The 26457-nt window shown below is 37.7% G+C and overlaps 1 protein-coding gene across 1 annotated transcript in view; it reads right to left on the bottom strand.

Annotated features, from left to right (window-relative positions):
* The window catches only part of LOC135080268 (oxysterol-binding protein-related protein 9), a 107609-nt gene that overhangs the window by 48428 nt on the left and 32724 nt on the right, over nucleotides 1–26457 (bottom strand). The window contains exons 3-8 of the mRNA XM_063974954.1: nucleotides 25667–25846; nucleotides 25061–25138; nucleotides 24660–24710; nucleotides 24231–24297; nucleotides 22648–22743; nucleotides 20927–21038 (exon numbers count right to left, since the gene is read on the bottom strand). Of these exons, the coding sequence (XP_063831024.1) occupies nucleotides 20927–21038; nucleotides 22648–22743; nucleotides 24231–24297; nucleotides 24660–24710; nucleotides 25061–25138; nucleotides 25667–25846 (584 nt within the window). The remainder of the gene's footprint in view (nucleotides 1–20926; nucleotides 21039–22647; nucleotides 22744–24230; nucleotides 24298–24659; nucleotides 24711–25060; nucleotides 25139–25666; nucleotides 25847–26457) is intronic.

The raw sequence follows: 26457 nt of genomic DNA, 5'->3' as shown, positions 1-26457 counted from the left end.
TTGGGGCTAGTGGCGCAGTGTAAAATGTCAAAAAAAATAAATAGATGAATACATTTAATATACATAGGCTAGACATCAAGACGAGGATATTTTATTGCCGTCATCAGGACACACTGTACATTATTATACATTAATACATTTAATGTAGGTACATAGGCTAGTCTTGTAAATGGTATGCTGACGTTTTGAATTCCTTTTGAATACATAAACTAATGTTAGTTAATAATTATTTTATACTTACAATGGGTTTGCACATTTTCTTGCACTTATTATCTAAGTATTTTACCTATGTGTATTTTTTTTTCTAAATGAGCTGCAATGTTACGTTCATAGTAAAAGTTAGTCCTTAGTAATAGTACTTTCATTTCATATCTATTTCGTTGTTGGCCGCTCATAGACCATTTTGCTCATTCTCCTTTGACGCTGACTACACATAAGTACTTAAATAGAATCTAAATCAGTTTAATCGAAATCATCGTGGTCTCTTCCACCTATGTAATGAAATGAAACAGTGAAAGTTAATCAAATGAATCACCCGTTTGCGTTATTAATCACTAATCTGATTGCATTTGAGATAGCGTGTTTTATAAATATTGAGGCAATTGTTCCGCAATACAGGACAAAGAATAATAAAGGTATGTTCACACGAAGACGGGGCGTTTGCGGGGCGTGTTGTGTCTTTTACTATTATCTTCAAAGAATCTACTAATCTTTAAATAATCTTTACTTATTGCAAACGCAAAAGTTCGTGAGAATGGATGGATTATTGTTACTCTATTACAAAAAACTATTGGACACTATGTTAATGAAACCTACTATATTATCGATTATACCATAAAAACATTCATTGTGGAAAACCTTGGGGGAGGCCTTTGTCCAGCAGTGGACGTCATTTGGCTGAAACGAACAAACTAACGAACGATACCAGAAAAGCACATAGTAGTGAAAACCACGGGGCCAATTCCTAATTAAATATTTGTTTGTCAATAACCAATTATGTCATAAAATAGTCAATAACCGACGACCTGATAAAGGTAGCAGGAAGGCGCTGGATGCAGGCTGCTACCAACCGTGCGATGTGGAAGTCATTGGGGGAGGCCTATGTTCAGCAGTGGACGTTTCAGTGGCTGAAATGATGATGATGATGAACCAATTATGGACTATGACGAGGGTCCAGTCGTCTCCAAGCAGAATAACATCCACCACACCACTCCTCACGCCCCGTCTTATTATGAATATACCTTTATAGCCCCGAAGAGACCGTGGGAGTTAGCAATGTGGCAAACAAAAGGCGATTCTCAACGACTGACGTACATTCATTACTAATGCCGCAAAACCTTTCTTTGAACACGAGTATAACAATCGCTATCCAGTATCCAGGTGCCCACCCAGGGAACGCCTATCCAACTGGTAACTGGTGACTGGTAATAGTGGCGTTTTGTGTAACTATTAATGAAGGCTTTTTCAAGGTCAATTTTGTTTGCCCCACCTGTGTGGATGACAGTTTGTTACCATCGGGATAGTAGGTACATAACATGTGTAGTTTGCAATTATAATAGGGATACTTTTATGCGGTTTTGGGGCTTATTGCCAGTAAAAAAGATTTCAAAGTCTACTCAATAGTTTTAGCAGACTACTAACTTGTCACATATTGCATGTAGCTAAGCTGTTTTTAGGAATAATTACATTTCCTCAAGGAAATAGCGAACAGCACGAGGAAAAAGTGACAGCTCCCATCGACATGGCTATGGTTTAATTGGTGTTTAATAATGTGTACATGGTAACAATCTATTAATAATTAAAAGCTATGGGAACGGCGACAGCTGCCAAGCCTGGTGGTTCATGTACCCGTGTATAAACAGATGCGGTTGCGGATTCTAATATCATTGGGGGCAAAAATTAATTTGAGCAAGAGCGTAATATGTAATTAGAAATCGTGCATTACATTACATTAGTACTTAAAAAGTCTTCTCTAAAGCGACTACATTATGTACTTTTAGGATTTTTTTCTCGAGTGCTAGTCTACTTTAATACAGAATGTTGTAGTCAAGGTTTACGAATTCCAGTCAAATAACCAAGCAAACAAATAGGCACTTTCTCTTTGTTAGTGTTAATACAATCTGGCTAATCTTTAAGCCTTTAATAATTATCTCGCACATAACCGTTTCATTTCATGTAAGGGCTGGATCCGCGCATTGGTACAGTCAATAAGTAAAATTTTCTCCAAGATTATGAAACATGTAAAGTTTGGCTGCACCGACTCCAAAAGTATCAATCATGGTATACATACATAAATATTAATAATTCGTCCTAATAAATAAGTAGGTAATTAGTAATTATTTTTCTACGTTTTAGTGTAGGTTTTTTGGAGTCGGTTTTATTTTTTTTTATAAAATTTTACTTATTTCTTGCTTTTTAGTTAACTAATTATTACCTTGATGTTACCACTGAAGGTAGGCAGTACACTGAGACCAAAAAAAATTGGTTCATAATCGGCGGAGATATTGCGTATAAAAAAGTTCATCCCCAATTTTCCACCCTTGGGGGTAAAATATTTTCTTCAAATTCGCATGAAACTACCCTTTTGATAATACCTATTAACAAAAAAATAATCGTTCAAATTGGTTTATAATCGGCGGAGATATTGCGTATAAAAAAGTTCATCCCCAATTTTCCACCCTTGGGGGTTGTTTTTTTTATTATTAAATTTAAATGGGACCACCCTTGAGGTATTACCTATACGCCGAAAAAAGATTTGTTCAAATCGGTTCATAATTGGCGGAGTTATCGCGTAACAAACATAGAAAAAAAAAAAAAAAAAAAACATACGGGTCGAATTGAGAACCTCCTCTTTTTTTGAAGTCGGTTGAAAACGATTATTATTTCGCAATGGGAACTCTTAATATCCCACCCCTATACCATTAAGGTTATTGTCACGCATATTACTCCGAAAATTTGAAAATCTATATATATAAAAGAAAGTCGTGTTAGTTACTCCACTTATAACTCAAGAACGGCTGAACCGATTTAGCTGAAAATTGTCAGGGAGGTATGTTAGAGCCAGGAGAAGGACATAGGATACTTTTTATCCCGTTCGAAATAAAAAAAAAGTCTGCTTATTTATTGCCATTAAGGCGGAACAAAGTTCGCCGGGTCAGCTAGTATATGAATAAAGTAGGTGTTTATTTCAAGGACTCTCAAAATTACATAGGCTGAATTGAATGTCCTATCAAGTCAGACAAAATGTTCTGAATATTGAAATATCACTAACCACAGACCTAAATATAGGCTCTATTTAAATAGAGTTCAATTTATGAATAGGTACGATCCTCAGACAAATCTGAGCTTTGAGTTTAGTTTCATACTTCTTCATATGAGACTGAAAACTGAGCTTTAGGATTCCTTGGTTGAGCGAAGACATTATGAGGACAAGTGGGAATGGAATCCTGGAAATGATTGCTGAGAGGCTGGACTCAGCCGTTTATGGTCTTACACATTAGGCATGTAAACCAATAAAGCGTCCATAATAAATATATTAAAGTTTGTCAAACCCATATGCTGTACTACTCGTACTAACATATTTCTAAGAACATTGTGACTAACCCTAATAACATAGATTTTAAGATACTGTTACTAACAAAATATGGACTGTTTTTGTCTGAAAATATTTTCTTTTTATTTATTTATTTATTATGGCGTACATTTTATTAAAAGAGTTTGCATTTTTGTGGCATGGTTGTCTGTGGAACTCTACCCCAATGCTTTGAGAAACTTGCACAGATAAGAACCAGCTAGTGGAAGGACAATATACCTAAAGTCCCTTCTGTCAAACCACGATTGCTTGACAACATAGTGCAATTAACGACAATGATTAATTTATTTGTTGCTTGTTTACAAGTGCGATTAAAATAGATTGTCTATGTAAATACATATTGTTATGTATTATTACTAGTGATGGGCCGACTATGGTCTTTGCCGACTAACCGACTAGCCGACTAATCGGTTTTCAAATTGCCGATTAGTCGGCCGACTAATCGGCACTGCCGATCATTCTAATACCTACTTGTCCGAAGAATAAATTATCTAGATTTTCTCAAAGAAATATGAATATCTAGATTTCTAAAGAGTTAAATATAACTTTTTGAGAAATGAGATTTCTTTAATATGAGAAAAAATAAAAAGCAACATTACAATCACCTAACAGTACCTAAAGTAGATGTCATAATTTTCGACGGCGGAGGGGTCAGAGGAGGTGACAATATGATCGCCTCCTGCTGGGTTAATAGGATGCCCTCCGTGATATTTATTCTTACTTATCGAAGTCAAAATGTATGGGCAAAATTGCGCTTATCGCGGCACGCATCCTAGGCCCACTGATTCCTCTCCACCCTCCACGGTGATGGTCAGCGAGCTGGGGGCGTGGGGTACCCCCGCCTGCATAGCACGGACTACCACCACCGTCGGATAGGCAGGACCCGCCATACAGGTGGGCAATTGCCGGGACGGACTGTGATAGTTGATGGCTTTGTCCGGATTTCCATAGATCTTCACACTAAGGCGATCTCAGGGGTTATTTATGTGGGTATTCCTCATCCTTCCGATGAGAGGAGCCGTACATAATCTACCACTTCCCCGCAGGATAGGTATGCAATTCCATGTATATTTTCCCCGAAAAAAAAGTGTCATAATTTTGGACAAACTACATAAACTTTACACATTTTTGATGATTTCCTGGTAATTTTAACAAATCTTAACTTTGTATGCACACCTGCATGCAGGTTGAATACGTGTACTAATTTTTTTGTAAGAACTTTATAACCTGTATTCTGGCAAATAAACGCTTCTTATCTGATGAATTTAGACTGATTACCAAAATGTTAAATCAGGTGAAACCACTTTTTACTGATTTTTTGCAGTCAAAAATGGTTTAGATAAACGCCCTTGGTCTACCTCATAATCATCTTGGTAAATAAGAGTTGTATTTCATTCACATATTTAATTTTGAAAAGCGCCGATTATAATCGGCAGATTTTGCCGAATAGTCGGCTTTCCCGACTAGTCGGCGACTAGTCGGCCCATCTCTAATTATTACATTACATAAAACATATACCTACAAATATTTGTGAATATAGTGCTACTGATAAAACACACTATGGTGCGGTATTTAATGCTATCCTGTATTGTAATGTTATCATTTTATTTCATGTTATATTCTTTATCGTACTTGAAATGGAAGTAAATAAAAACTGACCAGTCTTTTTCATTGCCTATATTGAGTTTCTACTTTGGAGTATTAATGTTAAGGAGCACAGTAGAGTTAAGCCAAGTCTATTAATATAAAAAGGATTCATAAATAGTTAGTACTACGATTAGCTTGAATACAGTAATCTTTATACGTATCTTAGACCAAGAAATTTTCCTGGAGATAAAGGAAGAAATGTTTTTGCTTACTTTTTTCAGTGCCTAATTTATCTCACAAGGTGGACCGACGACATAATAAAGGTAGAAGGAAGGCGCTGGACGCAGGCCGCTACCAACCGGGCAGCATGGAAAGCATTGGGGGATGCCTATGTTCAGCAGTGGACGTCATATGGCTGAGATGATGATGATGATGAATTCATCTCACAAGAATCCAAGATTGCCTAACACTCCGCAAATTGCTTACAGATTAGTATTATGGTCACGCTTTCTGCGCGAGTGTTCTGCGATTGTTCTACGTAATATAACATTATTAATAATTTCCTAAGAACAAGAAAAATAGAGCAATAGTTATTGTTGTGTTAACTCTTACGTGCAATTATGAGTTATTTAAGTTTTAGGTAATCGATCACCGCGTAACACCAGGATGCAGAAGCTGTTACAGTCATCATAAAAGAAACACTCAGGTGTTGAAAAGGAAGTCGTTCCATCGCTAATGAGACAGATTACCTCACAACAAAAGCGCTCTAACACTCATGCAGTAGAGTTTACATTTCTATACACACGAATTTCCACCCCTTCAGATCATTATGGGCATACAGAAAGAGAATGTTAAAAGGAGGACGTATTAACACATTTAGCACACCGACACTGGCAGTTAGAAAGTGGAGCTTCAGAAAAAAGAAAAGTAATTTTTCGATAGCGTAGAACTGAAACGTAAACAATGGAATGGTGAAAAAACAAAACACTGCCGTTGAAGCCGGCCATGCGTTGTTAAATGCACACTGTCACACAAACACAGGGTTGACGTACGTAATTTTGCCGATTGTTTTGGTCACGGGGTTTGAGAACGTTCCGAGTTGGGTTTAGGATGGAGAGCCGGGCGCGTAGGCGTGTATCGATCGAGCGCCGTCGGAGAGCGGTCCGCGGCACGATTCGTCGTGCACTGAAGTACGGTGCTGCCGATGCACAAAGATGGCGTAACGCAGACGGCCGGATAGGCAATAAACATCGATCGGCTGCTGACTCACGTAGCTAAAGTTTCGAAAAGTAAAACTAGCGGTTAGTCGAGGGGTTCGGACTTCGATTAGAGTTCGAAGTGGATAATTGAATTTCAAATCATTTCTGTTATTACAAGCTTTTATTAAATTTATTGATGACAGGATTGAGGGTTAATATTATTAACTCTTTCAGCGTCTGCAGAGAGTAAAACTGGAACTCAAATTACCGCCAATGAACGTAATCAGCATTATTGGCGAATTATCTAAAGACAAACCAAAAATGTAGAGCTACTTTGTCATTACAAACTTTTTCATTCTGTATACTTTAACCGACAATCGTCAATCCAATCTATTTCCACTTAAATAGTTTAGGTTTTAATTGTCATTTAGGTATTTTCTAGAGCATCTTTCAGTCTTGTCGCCTCTACATTGGCTTTTATAATCTTTGGCGCATGCTACAGAGTCGGCGCGCGACTGCGGTCCGCAGTCGCACGGATCGACGGACCACACGTTGTTTATAAATAACGCCGTATTAACACGAATTGAGTAATGTTTATCACTACAGGAAAACAAATAGGTGGGACGCGATACTATCTAATAAACAATGCAACGTGGATGATTGGATACGCGCGTATTTTAAAGTGCAGCCCTATTTTTAACCGACTTCAACAAAAGGAGGTTCTCAATTTGGTTGGAATATTTTTTTTTAAGGTACATTTTCACTAACATAATATTTGTGAAAGATTGTGTGAACTGATGGAGGGATATACGTTTGTTACTCCTTCACGCTTACACCACAAAATGGAAAGTTGTGCTTAAACCATTGAATCGATTTGAACGATATTTTGTATAGAGATAGTTTGAGACCCAGAGAAAAGCATAGGGTAGTTTTTTATCAGTTTTTGGAAGGGAACACGTGCACGATATTGACTTTCTGTGACATATGGAAATTAACTCCGTGGAAAAGAGCTTTTGTCGAAATAAGAGTGATACATGTTTTGCAACCCACTTTTGAGAGTAATTGGCATGCCCAATAAATAACAAGAAGATCGAGGTTATGTAATACATATTTAGGGAATAACCGTGTCTAGTTTTATACATACCAAAAAACTAGTTCTCTAAGTGGCCTAGTTCTTAAAATATGTTTCCTGGTTGTTACAAAGTATTATTGTTACTCACGTATTTTGCTGAATGCAAGTCTAGTTATTACAATTGTGTTACTAAATCCTGAGCCATGTCACGTACTGGGTTTATTTGTTCCTCCTCACAGCTATAAAGGTTCGTAATTTACCAAATAATTAATACTTTGATGCTTTTGCCGTTAGTCGGAGGGATCAAGAATTAGTTTTCAATTGTCTAGTTTTTGGAATGAGAGAAAGCTTCTTGTTTGGTAGAAAGACGCAAAATACCTAAATAACTTTGAGTCCAAATACTCAATGATTTATTAGTCAGTTCGGTTCTAAATTATGAAACATACAACGGATACAGATCATACAGGTAGGTTAAAAAAGAAGAAACAAACTTGACCCATTTTTCACCCTATAACTAAATAGTTTTACCGGTAGCGCATTTTCTTACATAACTTTTCAATTCCTATCATTGGAGGTCCGAAAATATTTCTCATACAATTTGATACCATAATGATCATTCTTCATAAAAAAATTTAAAACCTACATATTTAAAAACATAATCATTGATATTCATAATATCACTAATCATACACTTAGTTTTTACTAATATTTGTTTTCATATATTTTTCTATACTAATGATCGAAACTCATAATCATTCGAATAAATAACTATAATATTCATAAATGTGATGTATCCTAATATTTGTTTTCATAAATTTATTACTCATAAGTGTATTTATCCATATTATTGATAATCATGATGTCTATATTCGTATTAAATCATATTTTAACATTAAATTAATTTGAAATTGTCCAAAACAGGCAATATTTTGTGCCACAAAACTAACGTGATAGAAACGAATCGCTGCAAAACCGACTCCACGTAGTCTTGTCTGCCCTACCCCTAGAGTGTAATTTAAAAGCCGGAGGCGCGGAGGGAGGGCAGCCCTCGCCCGCTGTAACGAGGCTCAGGCGCCCGGGCGAGCTGGAGCGGCTGAGGCTGGTCGCCGAGGCGCCGAAGGCGCCGATGGCGATCCAAAAAGCCGAAGTTGCGCAAGCAAGCGTGGGTGCCTGAGCTTCGTTACGCAAGGGCGGAAGGGCTGCACATCCCGCAGCGCCGGAGACGAGGAGATACCAATGCATGCTTGCTTTCATGCTGCATGCTTTGCATGCTTATTTACTCTATTAAATTATATTATGATTTTTTTTAAAGATACGAGTATGTCTGTTATAAAGTAAATTATTCTGAACAACAACATTATGAGTTGAAGTATGTTCTTAGTAACAACATTATTAATTAAAACAATATGATCAATGAATGTTATGAAGAAAAAAGATCTGAAAATAAAAATTATGTATTTTAAATGGTTCTTGGTAGTAACAGTATTGATAAAAAAAATATGATTACTAACTGTTATGAGCTCCGATGGTAGTAATAAAAATGTATGAATAAAAAAAGTATGAAAAATAAAATTATGAAGAGAGATTATTATGAACACAAATCGGTAGTAAGACAAAGAATAGGATTTAGAATTTTATGTGAGCCAATATAGAACCAGTTTTACCACTTATAAAGGGGTTTTGCACTTCATGATACACCCTATCCTAATCTGAAAATACAGTCCAATTATCCTTTAGTTACTTTTCTAGACCCGTATTTTGACGGATCCAGATCGGATTCGGATTGGACGTAATGCTAAACCGGTCTTAGGATAATGCAGTTCCTTATGACTAATTTGAAGGGTTTAAAATCTTGATATAGCTATTATTATCCACGATTGTCAACCTTCTCAGAAGCAGGATTCGATTGCAGTCATTTATTATCGTAATATTTCGAGGAAATACACTTACTCAGGCGCCGCGTTACGAAACGCTGCGGGAAGTGAGAAATTGGGTTATCCATTATTCTGGTGACGAAAACGATATTCAAGTTAATTATGAGTTAAATCGGTTTCCAAGTTATAATAATTGGACAGTTGAGAACAATTTCAAGACACATTTTCCATTCAGTTAGTTGTTAAAATTAACTAAAAAAATAGATATTTTGCAGCTTTGATATTAACAGATATCAACAGAGTTGTTGAAAAAGTGACGTCATACTTATCTCCGTCTCTCCGTCATACAAAATCTATGGGCGAAACGTATATTGTGGATAGGATAGCTCATAAAAGTATGTCAATTGACTGCTGTAGTAATTTAGCCTATTACTGCAAAGAACAGAAACACAACACGAAGCGTAAGCGGGTTCACGAGCAGGGTAAACAGTAGCTGTATAAATGTTTGCAAAGTTACTAGGTACCATATTTCGTAGAGAGAAACCTCACAAAGTTTCTTTCAAATAAAGTTCGTCTTTGAAAAAAATAGCTTTCATAAAACTTAAGTAGCCATTTAGATCTCAATTTCTTTACCGTTAAAGCTGACAATCCCGTAATTTTATTTCACCAAACTTGGCCTGTTTTTATTAATATTTTGAGATGAAAATAACTTTTTATTGCTGAAGTAACTGATCTTAAGTAAAAGTGGGCGCAAATATGATTTTGAAATTGGGTTATAAGTTCTGGGTTGGAAGGTGGCCCAGACTTCCACATTAGGACAACGTGGGTTGCCAACATTAATGGCTCAATACTCCCAATATCCTAAGCTAGTCAGAAAATTCTGCCGACTATATGGGTAGAAAAGAAAAACAAGAACCGTGGTAACAAAATTTCCAAAAAAAGGTGTTCACACAGTCCCAATTTCTTTCATTAAAATAGCAACTGTTCATATCAACAATACAAAGATCTAAGAATACTGAATAAAAACATAGCTACAGCAAAAAATAAAAAATCGAGTTTCAGACTATTTAAGCAATCCTGGTAATTTGTGATTCAATTAGATATGAAAAGATACTTATTTTACTTCGTTATAAAGAATAAAAAAATCTGTTACACGAGTTTAGTTAGGTACTCGAATAACCAACTGGACGCTACGCTACGGTTATTTCGACGGCCTTCGTCAGGCGCTTTATCCTTATCAAGTCACGCGACTACTCGTTCGTCGTTCGCCGTGCTAACGGCTTTCAGGGGATATATAAAAATTAGGGAAACATAAGTCTGTCCTTGTATTTCAAGGTCGATATAAATCGGGCAGCCCAGGACCGGTCGTTATGGAAATCCTTGGGGGAGGCCTTTGTCTAGCTGTGGACGTCATTGAGCTGAAATAAACAATAAATCGTGCGTTTCTGGCTTGTGTCCCTTGCCTACTATTCAGTTTACTCTACCACTGCTTCGGAAAAGTAAAGACTAGGAAAATAATACGATCTTTCCTCAGTTTCATCATCATCATCATCATCTCAGTCATAGGACGTCCACTGCTGAACATAGGCCTCCCCCAATGCTTTCCATGTTACCCGGTTGGTAGCGGCCTGGCCTTTCCTGCTACCTTAATGATGTCGTCGGTCCACCTTGCGGGTGGACGTCACACGTTTCCTTAGTGTACCGCTACCGTATTACAAAACAATCTCAGTAGCATATTCTGTTCTATGATTGGTCTAAATATTAATAACGATTCCAATTTCATGCTCCGTTCTGTAATATGCACCGTAGTCTATTAAAAATAAAGGTCTATGAATATTAACAAAATTATTGCTATCAGGACTAGCCAGCCCGCGTACATAAATCAGTATATTTCGGCGTTTGCCTTGCCTAGCTAACGAGCGACACGCAATGCGAACCAACATTAATTATTATGTATCTACATTACAACATACATTTTCACTGCCTGTACCCAATTTTACAGAATAGGGATGTTTCCTGGGTAAAAAAGCTAGAGTTTTAATTAGTCCGTCAGTTAGCTTATTAAAAACTACTCGACAGGTATTTTTCACTTATTAAAACTAATGAAAATGTAAGAGATAAAGCGTGTCAAACTTCTAAAGAAAAGGCCCGCGACGTCAGTGAGTGCGTAAAAGTGCATCACTTTGTGACGCCGCGCGGAACTTCGACGCACTATAACTTTGTGATTATTTATTTGATTGACAATTACAATAACGACATAAAAATATAAGTGTACAATATTTTTTATAGTAAAATTGACGGACTAAAAATTTTTTTTAGGAAATTACTAATTAGCCTATTGTACTGCAATAGGTACTTACTTATTGGTGGTCTGCGAAAAATACTTATTGCACATAAAAGTTTTCAGTAATTTAATTGTTGATAAGACACATTATAAGAGTATGATTTGCGATCGGTGTACGACGTACATCTATCTAAACAAATAGAAGATATTGCAGTTGAAGCTATCGGTATTTCTGTTCAAAGAAAGCTATTAGGATTATTTCACCTTTCCACAATTTTAGTGTCATTTTACTTCAGAACCGTTTTACCCAGGTGACTCAGGTAAATTGATTGGACTAAAGCAGTCGACTTTGTTCACCTAGGAATTGATTCCTAAGTGAAATAGAAAATAGAAGCTGGGGGAAATGTCCGAAAGTGATATGAGGACACTAAGAATTTCACTTTTTTCACCCAGGTGAACAAATAATCCAGCTATTATTTATATTAGGATTTACTCCGGAGAATTATAAAGCTTTTTAATTGCGAGAATAAAACACGTGATTCGAGAAAATCTTTTTTGTGACGTACGAATTATTCTATCCCCGCAGGCGAATGTAGAATGTTAATCTTAGGATTTATTGCTCGAATTAAACTGTAATTAAACCCATGTCATACATAAAAGCTTTCAGGATAACCTGTTTAACAGAAAGACCTTTTTGCTCGCACACTAACTTTGAAGTTGAAGTTAAGGCGCTAACTCACTGAGAGCATTCATGTGTAAGAAGGATTTGACGACATAATAGTCGTTTGGAGTTCACCTCAACAACATTATACATTTTTATTTTATTATTCTTACTTTATTGCCCATTAGAATCACTTGCAATAGTAAATATTTTTTTTCATTTAAATAAATAAAAACATTAGATTTAACCTAATGCTTGTGCTCTTACATGTTCCAGTAAAAAGGTTCATCTTAATTGACGGACAGCCAACATGGTTACAGCATTATACAATTTTACTTTCATGTCAGTCAGTCAGTTGAACGTCAAATTGTATTAAGCAGGCTCCAATATCACAATTAGACTATTAGGCGCATACCACCGACTTTTAGTCGGCCGATAGTTGGGCCCTAATTTGTATGAAGAATAGGCCGATACCCAATCGGTGTTATTGACGCACTTTCATACATCTCCATAATGATCAACAGCCTGACCCAACTATCGGCAAACTAAAAGTCGGTGGTCTGCGCCTAGGCTATAACTGACTCTACCATTCTGGTAAAACCTTTATAAATGCTTGTCACTCTCATTTATTCATGCTCGATCTGTAGTGCTGGATTAAGACTACTTAATGCTTTATGCAATTCACATCTGGGTGCCTATGGGTATGAGTGTTTAGAAAAAATATAACGTATTTATTTCACATTGAAATGCAACTTCCGACGTTTACGGGCTTAGCATTCGCGGAAAAGGATTGACTTATAAAGCAGCCATCTTGCTTTATCACCTGAAACGAACTGCGGGTTCAAAGGTCGTCGACCGGTTTCAGCGCGAGTGCGACCCAGAAACGGACATCGATCCCGCTATGGGGCGATGGGACCACGCAGTATGGTGACCTAGGTCGCTCGAGATTATGAAGATTTTAGGTCACGTTTATGGCGCGTTAGGGCTTAAGTGTGATTGCGAGTGGACATTTTTTAATAATACAAAAAAAAAATACATCTATAAAGGACAATGGGCAAAATGGTACCCGGCTCCAGTAGATATGCTTCTAGTATCATTTGAAAGGTCTTACCAAGACGAACAACTTTTACTATGACCACCAGCCTCAGATCTGGTTGTGTTCGAAGATAAACATACTTTTTTGCAGAATGGTACCCGGCTCCAATAGTTATGTTTGTAGTGTCATTTGAAAGGTCTTACCAAGACGAACAACATTTATTATGGCCACCAGCCTTAGATCTGGTTGCGTTCGAAGATAAACATACTTTTTGTGTAGTCGAAGTATCACACGTGTCCATCGTATGGTACTTAGGTTATGCGAGGCATGAAGGGTTTACTGCTCCAGCATCCTTCCTTAACTCTATAATTATTTATAGGGATAATTGTGAAATAAATATTTTTATTTGAAGAACTACTACCCCTTATTAATAAAAAGTTATACCTAGGATGAAACATGGATTAAAATGACATTTCCATACCAAATAACAATTTAAGCCAGAGTTCAACTAGGGTGTAACTTAATTTTATTAATAAAGGGGTTAGAATTTTATTACTTCTTAAGGATTTTATTATGGGTTGCTAAAGTGAATAAACCCACAAGACCCAATAAGTCCACCCACAAGATGGACCGACGACCTCATAAAGGTAACGGGAATACGCTGGATGCAGGCTGCAACCAACCGGCCATTGTGGAAATCATTGGGGGAGGCCTATGTTCAACTGGATGTGCTATGGCTAAAATGATCATGATGATGATGATGAAAGAGAATCAAGGGCTAATAGCTTGGGTAGTTCGTCGTAGGTATAATTCTTTCCTTTTTAATGCTTCTTTTAGTTATATTAATAGATTGTAGTCATAGTACATACTCGTATACATGGATGATTGTGTTATACTTTGTTATAATACTTAGTGGAATTACTGCTTTCAAAACGTGAATTAAAACTGGCCCCATAGCAGATATTTTCCTACATCTAAAGGCCTTTTGAAATATATATTGGTTATGGCTATTGGAGCGGGTACCACTTTCCATACATTTGTGCCCATCATCCTTATAAGTTTCTTATATCCCGCTATGGGGCGATGGGACCACGCAGTATGGTGACCTAGGTCGCTCGAGATTATGAAGATTTTAGGTCACGTTTATGGCGCGTTAGGGCTTAAGTGTGATTGCGAGTGGACATTTTTTAATAATACAAAAAAAAAATACATCTATAAAGGACAATGGGCAAAATGGTACCCGGCTCCAGTAGATATGCTTCTAGTATCATTTGAAAGGTCTTACCAAGACGAACAACTTTTACTATGACCACCAGCCTCAGATCTGGTTGTGTTCGAAGATAAACATACTTTTTTGCAGAATGGTACCCGGCTCCAATAGTTATGTTTGTAGTGTCATTTGAAAGGTCTTACCAAGACGAACAACATTTATTATGGCCACCAGCCTTAGATCTGGTTGCGTTCGAAGATAAACATACTTTTTGTGTAGTCGAAGTATCACACGTGTCCATCGTATGGTACTTAGGTTATGCGAGGCATGAAGGGTTTACTGCTCCAGCATCCTTCCTTAACTCTATAATTATTTATAGGGATAATTGTGAAATAAATATTTTTATTTGAAGAACTACTACCCCTTATTAATAAAAAGTTATACCTAGGATGAAACATGGATTAAAATGACATTTCCATACCAAATAACAATTTAAGCCAGAGTTCAACTAGGGTGTAACTTAATTTTATTAATAAAGGGGTTAGAATTTTATTACTTCTTAAGGATTTTATTATGGGTTGCTAAAGTGAATAAACCCACAAGACCCAATAAGTCCACCTACAAGATGGACCGACGACCTCATAAAGGTAACGGGAATACGCTGGATGCAGGCTGCAACCAACCGGCCATTGTGGAAATCATTGGGGGAGGCCTATGTTCAACTGGATGTGCTATGGCTAAAATGATCATGATGATGATGATGAAAGAGAATCAAGGGCTAATAGCTTGGGTAGTTCGTCGTAGGTATAATTCTTTCCTTTTTAATGCTTCTTTTAGTTATATTAATAGATTGTAGTCATAGTACATACTCGTATACATGGATGATTGTGTTATACTTTGTTATAATACTTAGTGGAATTACTGCTTTCAAAACGTGAATTAAAACTGGCCCCATAGCAGATATTTTCCTACATCTAAAGGCCTTTTGAAATATATATTGGTTATGGCTATTGGAGCGGGTACCACTTTCCATACATTTGTGCCCATCATCCTTATAAGTTTCTTATATCCCGCTATGGGGCGATGGGACCACGCAGTATGGTGACCTAGGTCGCTCGAGATTATGAAGATTTTAGGTCACGTTTATGGCGTGTTAGGGCTTAGGTGTGATTGCGAGTGGAAATTTTTTAATAATACAAAAAAAAATACATCTGTAAATTATAAGTTTCTTATATCCCGCTATGGGGCGATGGGACCACGCAGTATGGTGACCTAGGTCGATCGAGATTATGAAGATTTTAGGTCACATTTATGGCGTGTTAGGGCTTAAGTGTGATTGCGAGTGGACGCAAAAAAAATACACCTATGAATATATGTTCGATCCCGCTATAGGGCGATGGGCCCACGCAGTGTGGTCACCTAGGATGTTTTAGATATTATGAAGATTTTTAGGTGCGTGTTAAGAGTTTAGTGAAGTGTGATTGAGTGGACGCATAATTTTTAAATTAATTTAAAAAATATAATAGTTTCATGACTGCGAAAAGAAGCTTTTTGCGACCTTGACCTTTTTCTTTAAATAAAAATAAAAACAACGTGTTTTTCGACGTGTACCTACACGAGAAGGGTTGATTCTATTTTTCAAAAGCAACAGCTTTTCCTGTGAGATCTATTTAAATATCGGATTTTTTTTTATTTAATAGCCGATAGATTTGAAGTTTGCAGCATCAATCTGTTCTGCTTGTATACTTATAAAAAATCACCTCTAATTCCTAGATCAGTTGGATGTTGCATAATATTTATTTGCTTTAGCATTTCAACCACGAAATAAGAAGTTTAGCTAAACAACTTCAATGGAGTCGTGTACGTTGTGCTTTTTATTTATTTCTTACGGAAGCTTGATTCCGATTACGGACTCATTGGTAACTTCGAACGAAAATATGGAGGGTGGTATAAATATACCGCAGAGCTAACATCCGGAGACCACTGCGGTCGATCGATTGCGTCTTATAAATAAACACTAACGTTTGGAACAATAAGGAACTCCTATTATTGGTTGGGTAGGAATGAGAGCAATTTAAAGCTGACATCTTCATGTTCGCTGTAGACTTCATGATTAGTAAGCTTGTGGTCTCGTACTCAAGATATGCTGTTAAAGGAATATAGAAGGCCGTTTGAACAGTAGAAAACTAGACTTTTTAAAACTAAGTTTTTAGAACAACTTTGGAAAATATTTATAACTAGCTGACACGGCGAACTTTGTTCCGCCTTAATGGCAATAAATAAGAAGACTTTTTTTATTTATTTCGAAAGGGATAAAAAGTATCCTATATCCTTCTCCTGGCTCTAAACTACCTCCCTGACAATTTTCAGCTTAATCGGTTCAGCCGTTCTTGAGTTATAAGTGGAGTAACAAACACGATTTTCTTTTTACCTAAAAAGACATTATCACTTAGCAGTTCAGTAGCATAACATCAACAATCCGTTCGTCTGATAACTGGATACTTGACAGGGATGTGTTCCAGTCAGAAGAGTAGAGACTAAATCACCTTAAGATGATGCATGGGGATAAAGCATCAGTTTCCTTGCCTTAGCAAGCCTTGCTTAGATATTGAGACTAGATGACAGTGTAAAAAAATGTGAGTGTTATAGGTTATATTTAACCCGAAAAATGAACTTTGTGCGACAGAACGAATTCATGGGGGCAAAAGCTAGTTTATTATTTACTAGCTTTCCGCCCGCGGCTTCGCCCGCGTGGAACTTTTCGGTTTTTTATATAACCTATGACACTCAGTAATAATGTGGCTTGCTATTGGTGAAAGAATTTTTAAAATCGGTTCAGTAGATCCCGAGATTAGGTACCGCTTACAATTTAACAAATATACAAACACACAAACTTTACCTCTTTATAATTAGTATAGATAAGGGAGGACTTAGCTAGCCTAAATTCGCATCGTTCGCGGCGTTATGTAACAAATAACTCATCAGCTTACATTCGACCCCAATCACCCCAGGTAACGGAAATGAGGTCTAGGGTGGAACGCGGCCATTTAACCTTCCACCTTGGAGGACATTCGGCGATTGGCTGGCAGTAAACTTGATTGCGTAAGAAAAATACCGATTATTTATAAAGGGATATTTTATTAGCCTATTTAAATATAGTTTGCTATTTTTGGTAATTTATGCTAATATAAGACGAATATTTGCGAGGGTTAATGTGCCGGTACGCACATTATTTACGCCCGTATTCACAAACATTACTATGAGGTCTCACAGTGCGCGTGGACGCACAGGGTGACACACGAACCAATCACAGAGCTCTATTCAACGCTGTGCGTTCGATTCGCTGCTTCACTTAAACAAGCATCGTTTGTGAATACGGGCGTTAATCTCTGCATATTTTAATTATCTTGATCACGTTCACGGTGTCAGCTATTTAACACGTAGTGTTAGATGCTGTGACGTATTTTACTTTAAGGCGGTTATCACACTGCGCCGCGCTCCGTCGCGGAGCGCGTGATTTCATATAAAAAACACGCGCGCGGACGCGTTGACAGTGTGAAGTGCCGCGCGTGTTTTCTATACAAACTGAGGTACTTGCATACAATGAATAAATCTGTCGCCCCGCGCTCCAAGTTAATAAACAGACTAATAACAACCTTTGTCTCATTCATACGGTCCCCTACCATGGCACAGTTAACAAATGGACGGTTGAGTGTTTGTGTTTACTCTATCATGCAGGTTATCCGTAATGTTTTATTAAATGAAAAGTAAGCGATAAGGCTGTCTAAATTGTCTCTTTTGTATATTTATTTGTTTTCTTATCTTGTGTAATAAAGGGTTTTCTATCTATCAAGTAATACTAATGTGTTGATGCGTAAATAAAACGGAACAAGGAAATTAGATGTGACAATTTTATGATTTAATTGCCCTATTATTTGTATGTTATTGTTGAACGGGGTAACTGAACTGTGCCAGTGACGTAACCAACAGACAATGGAAGAAAAACAGCAAAGCGCACCGTGGAAACTGTTATAATAACAGGTCCTAGTTAGCGCTGTAGATTATATCTTAACGACTTCTAAAAGATCCTGACTGCGATATACATAGAGTTCAAAATAGATTTCCTTTCAATTTTGATAAAGAGGGCAAATGAAAATTCTTTATCTCAATGAGGGTTTTCGCGAATGAAAGATCCGCTAGATGGCAGGACGTGGATGTGGGGTCCGACTGCTGTTTGATTGGTGGATTTTGACATATCTGTCAATGTTATGTCAAAAATAACCAATCATGCAGCATTTGGACCTAGCGTCTACGTATTGCCATCTGGCGGATTTTTCATTCGCGAAAACCCTCATTCAGACTTAGTACAGTCAACGTCAAATAGTTCGCCACACCAAAGGTGACAAAAAGTTGACAACACAACCTCATTCCAATTGTAACAAAGACATGTTGCAATCTTATTGGCTACTGTGGGTGTCACGAACTACGAGTATTTGACGCTGACTGTAGAAAGCATTTCAAAATACAGTCATGACGAATGGCAACGAAGAAAACCTACTTAACCCTAATCGTTAACAAAAGTTTTGTTTGTAAGGGTTTATTACAAACTTTTTCAGTTTTGAGAGCGTTAACATTCAACATCTACCTTATTTTTTTATGCATATCAAGGCAGGTATTTGATCACAATCGCACCTGATGTTAAGTGGGATGCAGTCTAGGATGGTATATATCTGCCATGTAAGTGCCTATTCACTCTCCCTTTGAAAAGGCCCGGATTATAGTCTTCGGGAATTTTGGAATCGTTTAAAAACATAGAAACTTTTAATTGACAGTTTGACAGTTTCTATTAATAACATGCGTAGGACGTTCGACAAGTTGGACTTTAATAAAATTAATCATCAAGGGGATGACAAAGTTTGATTGATCTAAGAGAAGAAAATATTATGTTAGCAATTTTAATTAATCCTTATTAAGTCTAAACCGACGCAGAGCCTTGAGTTAATAATGTCAAAGTTCGCAAAAATATAAAGATAAGGCAGTAGGGTCATTTACAGAGCCCCGATTGCGCTAACAATTTTCAACTGCAACGCTACCGGACGACGAACGAACTTCAGCTGTTTTGACAAATCCGTATCGCGGTGCCGTTTTGACAGCTAGTTTAAACGACGCTGTAACGTAAACGGAACGCAACTGCGCCTCTGCGTAAAAGCCGACAGAAAGCTACTTTTTCTCACACGCAATTCAAACGCTTCGCGAATATGCAAATAATACCCATATTTATGCGTGCATTAATTCTTCTACATATTCTGTGATAAGCATGCAGGGAGCACGCTTCCCTTTTTCTGTGAAAATTGTAACTACAATCTGCGTATGAGATACAGCTAAACGCAACTAGTCGGCTTACTAATCAGCGATTTAAGAACCTTTTAATCGGCTATTCGGCTACCGTAGCCCCCATAAATATCCTTTTGATGTAAACGTCGACTGTGTCACAAGACAAGTGTCAAAGCTTTGGGGCGTTCATTATTACTCGTTCGGCCGCAAAGGCGACCGCCTCCATTGGCATGCAAATTAATTTTAACTCTGCGTTTAATTACATCGCGAACTTCGTGCGTGGCGGGGAATATTTCACATGTTTCAACTTGCTCCAATTGACTACTGTTTTAGTGAAATTACATTTAAAGAGATACTGAGCTTGTTTATTTTTATGCTTAGTGTAATACAAAGAATACGACGACAACAATATGTTTCGTATAAGATTGAATTAAGTTTGATGTTCCGTCATCAGTATAACGAACATTGTAATTGAAACATAGCACTATACACCTGCATAAGATTCAGTGTCCGCAACTCTAAAACATACCTGGGCCCAACCAAAATAGAAAGACACGGATCTTAACGCGACGTTTATGAACGAGTTACATTATGTACTCACGGCTTGACGTTTCGGCTGCAATGCTGCAGCCGTGGTCACAAGCAGACTGGCGGCTCGCGGCGTCGTCCGTTGGGGTGGGCTTAAAAATATCTGAACCCAGCTTAGGAAACGTTTAGCATGATGTTGACCATTTGCACAATCGACCAACAGCACTTCATGCTTACATTGCTATTTGTTGTTACAATACAATACAGCATCTTTTTCCGTCGTGAAACGCTTTGCACCAGAAATGTGGGGTCTACCCACTAAAACCCAACGGTGTCCTTCTGGGCCATGGAAACGAAGCCGCGAGTGACCCCTATGGTAACACTTAACAGGGTCACTTAAAAGTTAGGGATTGATGGTGAAAACAGGCATTATTGTCCTAAAATTGGACATTCGTCCGCGGCTCCGTCTCAGGCTCGCTCTTGATAGAGTCTTTCCTGCAACATAGTACCAATCACAATTGCCTAAGATGCTATTTAGCTAGTACATACCTGGGACCCGGTTGAGGAATGTCGACTGGCTCATCATCAGCGTCGTAGAAGTCATCTTCTCCTTCTGACGAGGAGTATGAGGTATCTGGTACCAGCAGTGACATCGCTTGCCCTGGACGAAAAGAAATGTGACTGAGTTTCTTCCGCCACTTCTTCTTATGGTGCGTCCACGCTTGGCGAACGGGCTCGCGCGGCAAACTCGACATCCTGCTCACTCAAGAGCAGGGTGAGCAGGACGACCAGCGTGCCGCGGGAGCCCGTTCGCCCAATGTGGACGCACCATTAGAATTAGCCGATATACCTACTCGTATTGTCCCGAAGTGGCGGTAGAGCAAGCAATGAGGGTTTTCGCGTATGAAAAATCCGCCAGATGGCAATACGTAGACGCGAGGTCCAAATGCTGCATGATTGGTTATTTTTGACATGACATTGACAGATATGTCAAAATCCACCAATCACGCAGCAGTCAGACCCCACATCCACGTCCCGCCGTCTAGCGGATCTTTCATACGCGAAAACCCTCATTGGAATGTGTATAAGGGCCCTGAAAGACTAATAAATACTGCCCTGAAAGACAAGAAATAATGTCGAAGAAAATATGTAAAGACATTTTTGCTTTGAAATGTGAGCATAGATCAGCGTGGCGCTGCCCTGTGGACAGACGACCCACTCAAGCATAAAATAGAGACATTAAATGTATGTAATACATTTTTAGCAAGTTACTTATTTTAAAAACAATATTGGCGCGAAAAAACATTTAGACAATTTTATGCTCGTTATTTTTTCAGTAATGTGTACGTTAATGTTATTAAATATGTTCGTATATTATTATAGCAAACTGAAATCGAAGCCATTTGCAACATAATGATTCAGATATTAAGGAAATTCCATTAGTAGTTGTAGCAATTTGTTTTGATTTAAAGAAATATAAATAATCAAAATCCTAAATGTCCAGCGATGAGTGTGTGTGGTGAAAGCGTGCAAAAGGCGGACTTAAAGCCAAATGATGTTTCTACTAGTAATTGTGTTTTCCTGACCTTTCCTATACAAGCCTGCAAGTTTTCTAATGTAGAAAGTCATTTTGAACTGGTGTTTACTTAGTATAACTTATTATAACATAATTTAAACTATTTAGGCTCTCGAACCGACGAATGTCCTCTTTATCTGCATAGTGGGAAATAAAGATTTTCCATCCGCAAGATGTGGGATGATAGTGCTTAGTAGCGACATCTATCCGTTGCTAGCGACAAGTTGCCAGTGCTAAATTTAGCGGCTTTTCTGTTCAACGAGTCAGTTCTCGACAACCGTACTAGATGGCGCTAATAAAACAAATGTTTGATAGCGTTCTTGTGGCAGACAAAGTATCGTAATATTTTTGGAGAAGTACGAACAAATAGTAAGATAAAAGTATAAAGATGGTCATGATAAACTTGAAGGAAACATGGCTCTACAATAAAGAATGAATCAGGGACCAGCAATCTTGCAAAAAATATACTTTTTGACATTTATCAAATGTCAATACGGCCAGATGTGTGCTATATTTTCGGATATAGATCGTTTCATCTACGAAGACGCGCCCCACCACTTTTTGGTCGAGGGAAGCGCCGGGTACGGGCAGTTGGATCCGAGCAATCCGAGCGTCATTATTGTGGTGTGTGGTGGGCGCGTTTTCGTGAATAAAAAGATCTATAATATTGGCTTTATTAAAAGTTTATACTGACTGGGCGCATCGATGTCTTCTAACGGTGGTATGGGATGGGTGGGCGAAGGCAGCTCCCTGCATTCCGAGCCCATTTCCACTCTGGCCACCTCTGAACCTGACCAGAAAACGGTTTTAATACATTAACTTCTTCTTCAAATCTTTTTACAATTTATACAGTCAGCGTCAAATAGTTCGTGACACCTGAAATAGTCAAAAAGTTCGCAACACGTCTTTGTTACAATTAGAATAAGGTTGTGTTGTCAACTTTTTGGCCACTTTGGGACAACAACTATTTGACGGTGACTGTACAGTCGATATTAGCACATCAGGTGAAACATTTTTGCTGCAATATTTAGCCTAGGCGCAGACCACCGATTTTTTTGTTGGCCGATAGTTGAGTCGGGCTGTTGAAGCTGTTGTTGAGTATGAAAGTGCGCCGATTTGGTATCGGCCGATTCTTCATACAAATAGAAACTAAAAGTCGGTGGTCTGCGCCTAGGCTTAGCCTTTATTACAACGAGATAAGACTCCAACGTGTACAGATTAATGTACTGTCGTCCGTATAGAAAAATAAATAAACACACGATAGTAACTCTTCTAAAGTACTTACAAGGTGAAGGGTGGCGTTAATGTGGATTAAGCCGTTCACGGAGAAAGCAAGTTTTCATTTATCATTTTGCATCTTAAGACAATGCATAAAGGTACTAAATAGTGTAGCAATTACACTGACATTACACGGGTTGAGTTAAATATCACAGATACAAATGATTTGACCCTACATTTTTGATTTGATAGATCAAATACACCGTCCAATTCAAAATTGTCAAAGTTAAACACATTGTTCAACACTAGATTGTTTACCCAACAACTCATTTGCTAATCTATAGCTCGATTATAAATAGACACTGTACATTGCTACTTGGTTTTTATTCAATATCAACCCTTAGCATTATGTCCACAATGTTCACAATCACTGATGTATCATAACATTAGAATTTTCTTAGAAAACAACAAATATATTATTTATTGTAATGTTACTGATAGATAAATGTTTCTTAGTGTCACTGTATTGTATAAGTGCTCCGTTCAAGACGAAAGGCGACGCGAGAACAGATATAGGCGCATAATTAAATTAAAGCGCTCACCGAGTGATAGTACTCGGTACTATATCGTTTAATGTAATGGGTTGTAATTTTCTCGCCTCCATATTCATTTATCTATTATTTAATTCTGGCAACACTGATTCGGATATCATGAATAATTAAGAAATTATTTCGTTGCGAAGAACCACTGTTTAAAGTGGAATGGAGTTTCGTCTCTTTTCATTGCTGCTACCATTTTGGCTGAAATTCTACCATTTGAATTTGTATTTAGAAAGTTGCAGAACGATCTTAAGCTTAGGCGCAGACTATAGACTTTTAGAAGGCCAATAGTTGGGCCCGATTCTAATTTGTATGAAGAATCGGCCGATCCATCTCCATACTGATTAACAGCCCGACTCAACTATCGGCCAACTAAAAATCGGTGGTCTGCGCCTAGGTTTAAATGTATGATAATAAAATGTAAATAAATACTTGTCATATTAAAATTTTACGTAAATACCTTGTTTGATATGTGATTGGGAATTCGTTGGTCCTTGGTACACGCCATTGACGGGATTTACTGTATTCTGTAAAACAAACAGCATGTCAAACATTGATATATTTTATTAATAATCGTGTTATCAGTGATAAATAATTACGAATTTCGTGATAATTGCTGTAATATAATCAATATTGGGTGTGTAATACATCATTGAGATAACACACTTGAGTGTATTATGAATAAACATAATATGCAATTATAGCATGTGTTGAGGAAGGTTAAATTTTTGGTGCAAAATAGTGACGTGACTACGTGACGATATTTTCCAATCAAATAACCTTAGATAAAGTAAGGAGCATTTGATCGGAAAGTCATGAATTATGTGATTCATAATAGTGTGTAAAAATATAATAAAGTGAGCATAATATATAATAGCGTCAACTGTACCTTAGCTATTTGAAGAAGCACTATGGAATGTTTAATGTTATCCAACATTGCCTGCAAACAAAAAATAACGGTCTATGACTACGCTGAAATTAATCGCAATTTGCAGTTAAAATAGCCCATTAACATTTATTAAATTTTTATTACATAAAATACAATTTTATCAATTTTTCTTTTAAATTATAATTTACTTGAGAAAGGAAGAAGATAGCTTGCCGTGTATTCATCTGATATCGTCTCTTTTGTTGGAAAATTAAAAATAATATGAAGCTAGAAGTAAAGTGTCTATACGCAACGTTTATTTGTATGGGGATGGACATGGTCGAGTATATCTGTTGTTTAGGCTTTTGTTACAGGTTTAAATACGTAAATAAGTATTTACACCATTATTTTATTACACTTACATTGGAGTGATCTAAAATTACTTGTCCTTTACTCTTTTCATGAGGATCAGCTAGTTCCGACACCCGCGTGTTCATTTTCTAAAACAAACAAAATACAATAATTTAATCAATAGAGTCAAACTGATCTATCGATGACGTCAAATTTTGAAGTTGAAATACTGACAAATATCTATGGCTAGTTGACAATCGGTAAATCCGAAAGACTGCCCTCTTGACGGAATCATCAAGATCTGTGTCCCATGACACCATCGACCATGACCAGTGCCTCCCGCCAGTCATTACTTTATAGCATTCACCTAATGCTCTCGCTCTTTCTCTTACCGATCAATCATGATCTGCAGGTAGGCGTCTTCAGAGATCTCTAGCTGGCTTTCTTACCGACACTAGCTCGATCATAATTTGAAGATATGCGTTTGCTTCAGACATGCGGCGCTCTAGGTCATGTGTGGATGGCGCGGGGCCGGCATAGATCGCGACCAGCGCTCGCGCCGGCCGTGCCGTGATATCGTGTCTTCTAAAGCGCGCACCCACCGCGCTCTGATAGTCGTGACGCGATATCTTTAACGCATTCACCCATCGCTCTCGCTCTTTAGCTGGCTCTCTTACCGATACTAGCTCGATCATGATCTGCAGGTAAGCGTCTGCTTCAGAGATGCGGCGCTCCAAGTCTCCATGTCGATGGCGAGGGGCCGGCATAGACCGCGACCAGCGCTCGCGCCGGCCGTGCCGCGATATCGTGTCTTCTAAAGCGCGCACCCACCGTTCTCGCTCTGAACCGTCTCTGGCCTGGAACAAAAGGAATAGACCAATATTATTATTATAATTAAGATGACGGTTTGATTATGAATGTTGAATAATTTATGCGACAAATACTATACAGATTGATTGGATTGGACATTGATCCGTTTGTATTAGGACTAAAGCATCGTCGTCGTCTGATAATGGTTTTTGAACTATTATTACTACAGAGAAGGATTGGATTTCCTTCTAATAGCAACAATAAGAATTACCGAAATCAGCTTGTCTCCAATTACTTAAATGCTACTTCAGTTAATCATAGTAGATTAGAGCGATCATTTAAATTACCGACCTATCTTTATTGAACATAATCCGAACTTCAAATGAATGTTTTAAGTTCTATTAATTCAATGAAGAGTCGCAACATTTTCTTTTACCCGCTTTCACGTATGTATGATGTTATTTGTATCTCAAGCGACAATCATATTCATTCAAAACGCATACACGCCTCAAATGCATTGCTTGGAATGAAGTGATTTCTTAAAAGTTCACCTGTTTTGTTTAAATTGACAACAACCATTTCATCGAATTGTTTCGTACAGAAACGTATGTGTAACGTAAGTAAAAGTACTTATTTTGGAGACAAGTGAAATAAAATA

This window comes from Ostrinia nubilalis, chromosome 17 (assembly GCF_963855985.1).
Source record: "Ostrinia nubilalis chromosome 17, ilOstNubi1.1, whole genome shotgun sequence".
NCBI lineage: Eukaryota > Metazoa > Arthropoda > Insecta > Lepidoptera > Crambidae > Ostrinia > Ostrinia nubilalis.
Note: the sequence above shows the minus strand (reverse complement) of the source record. Positions and strands in the feature narration are given on the sequence as shown.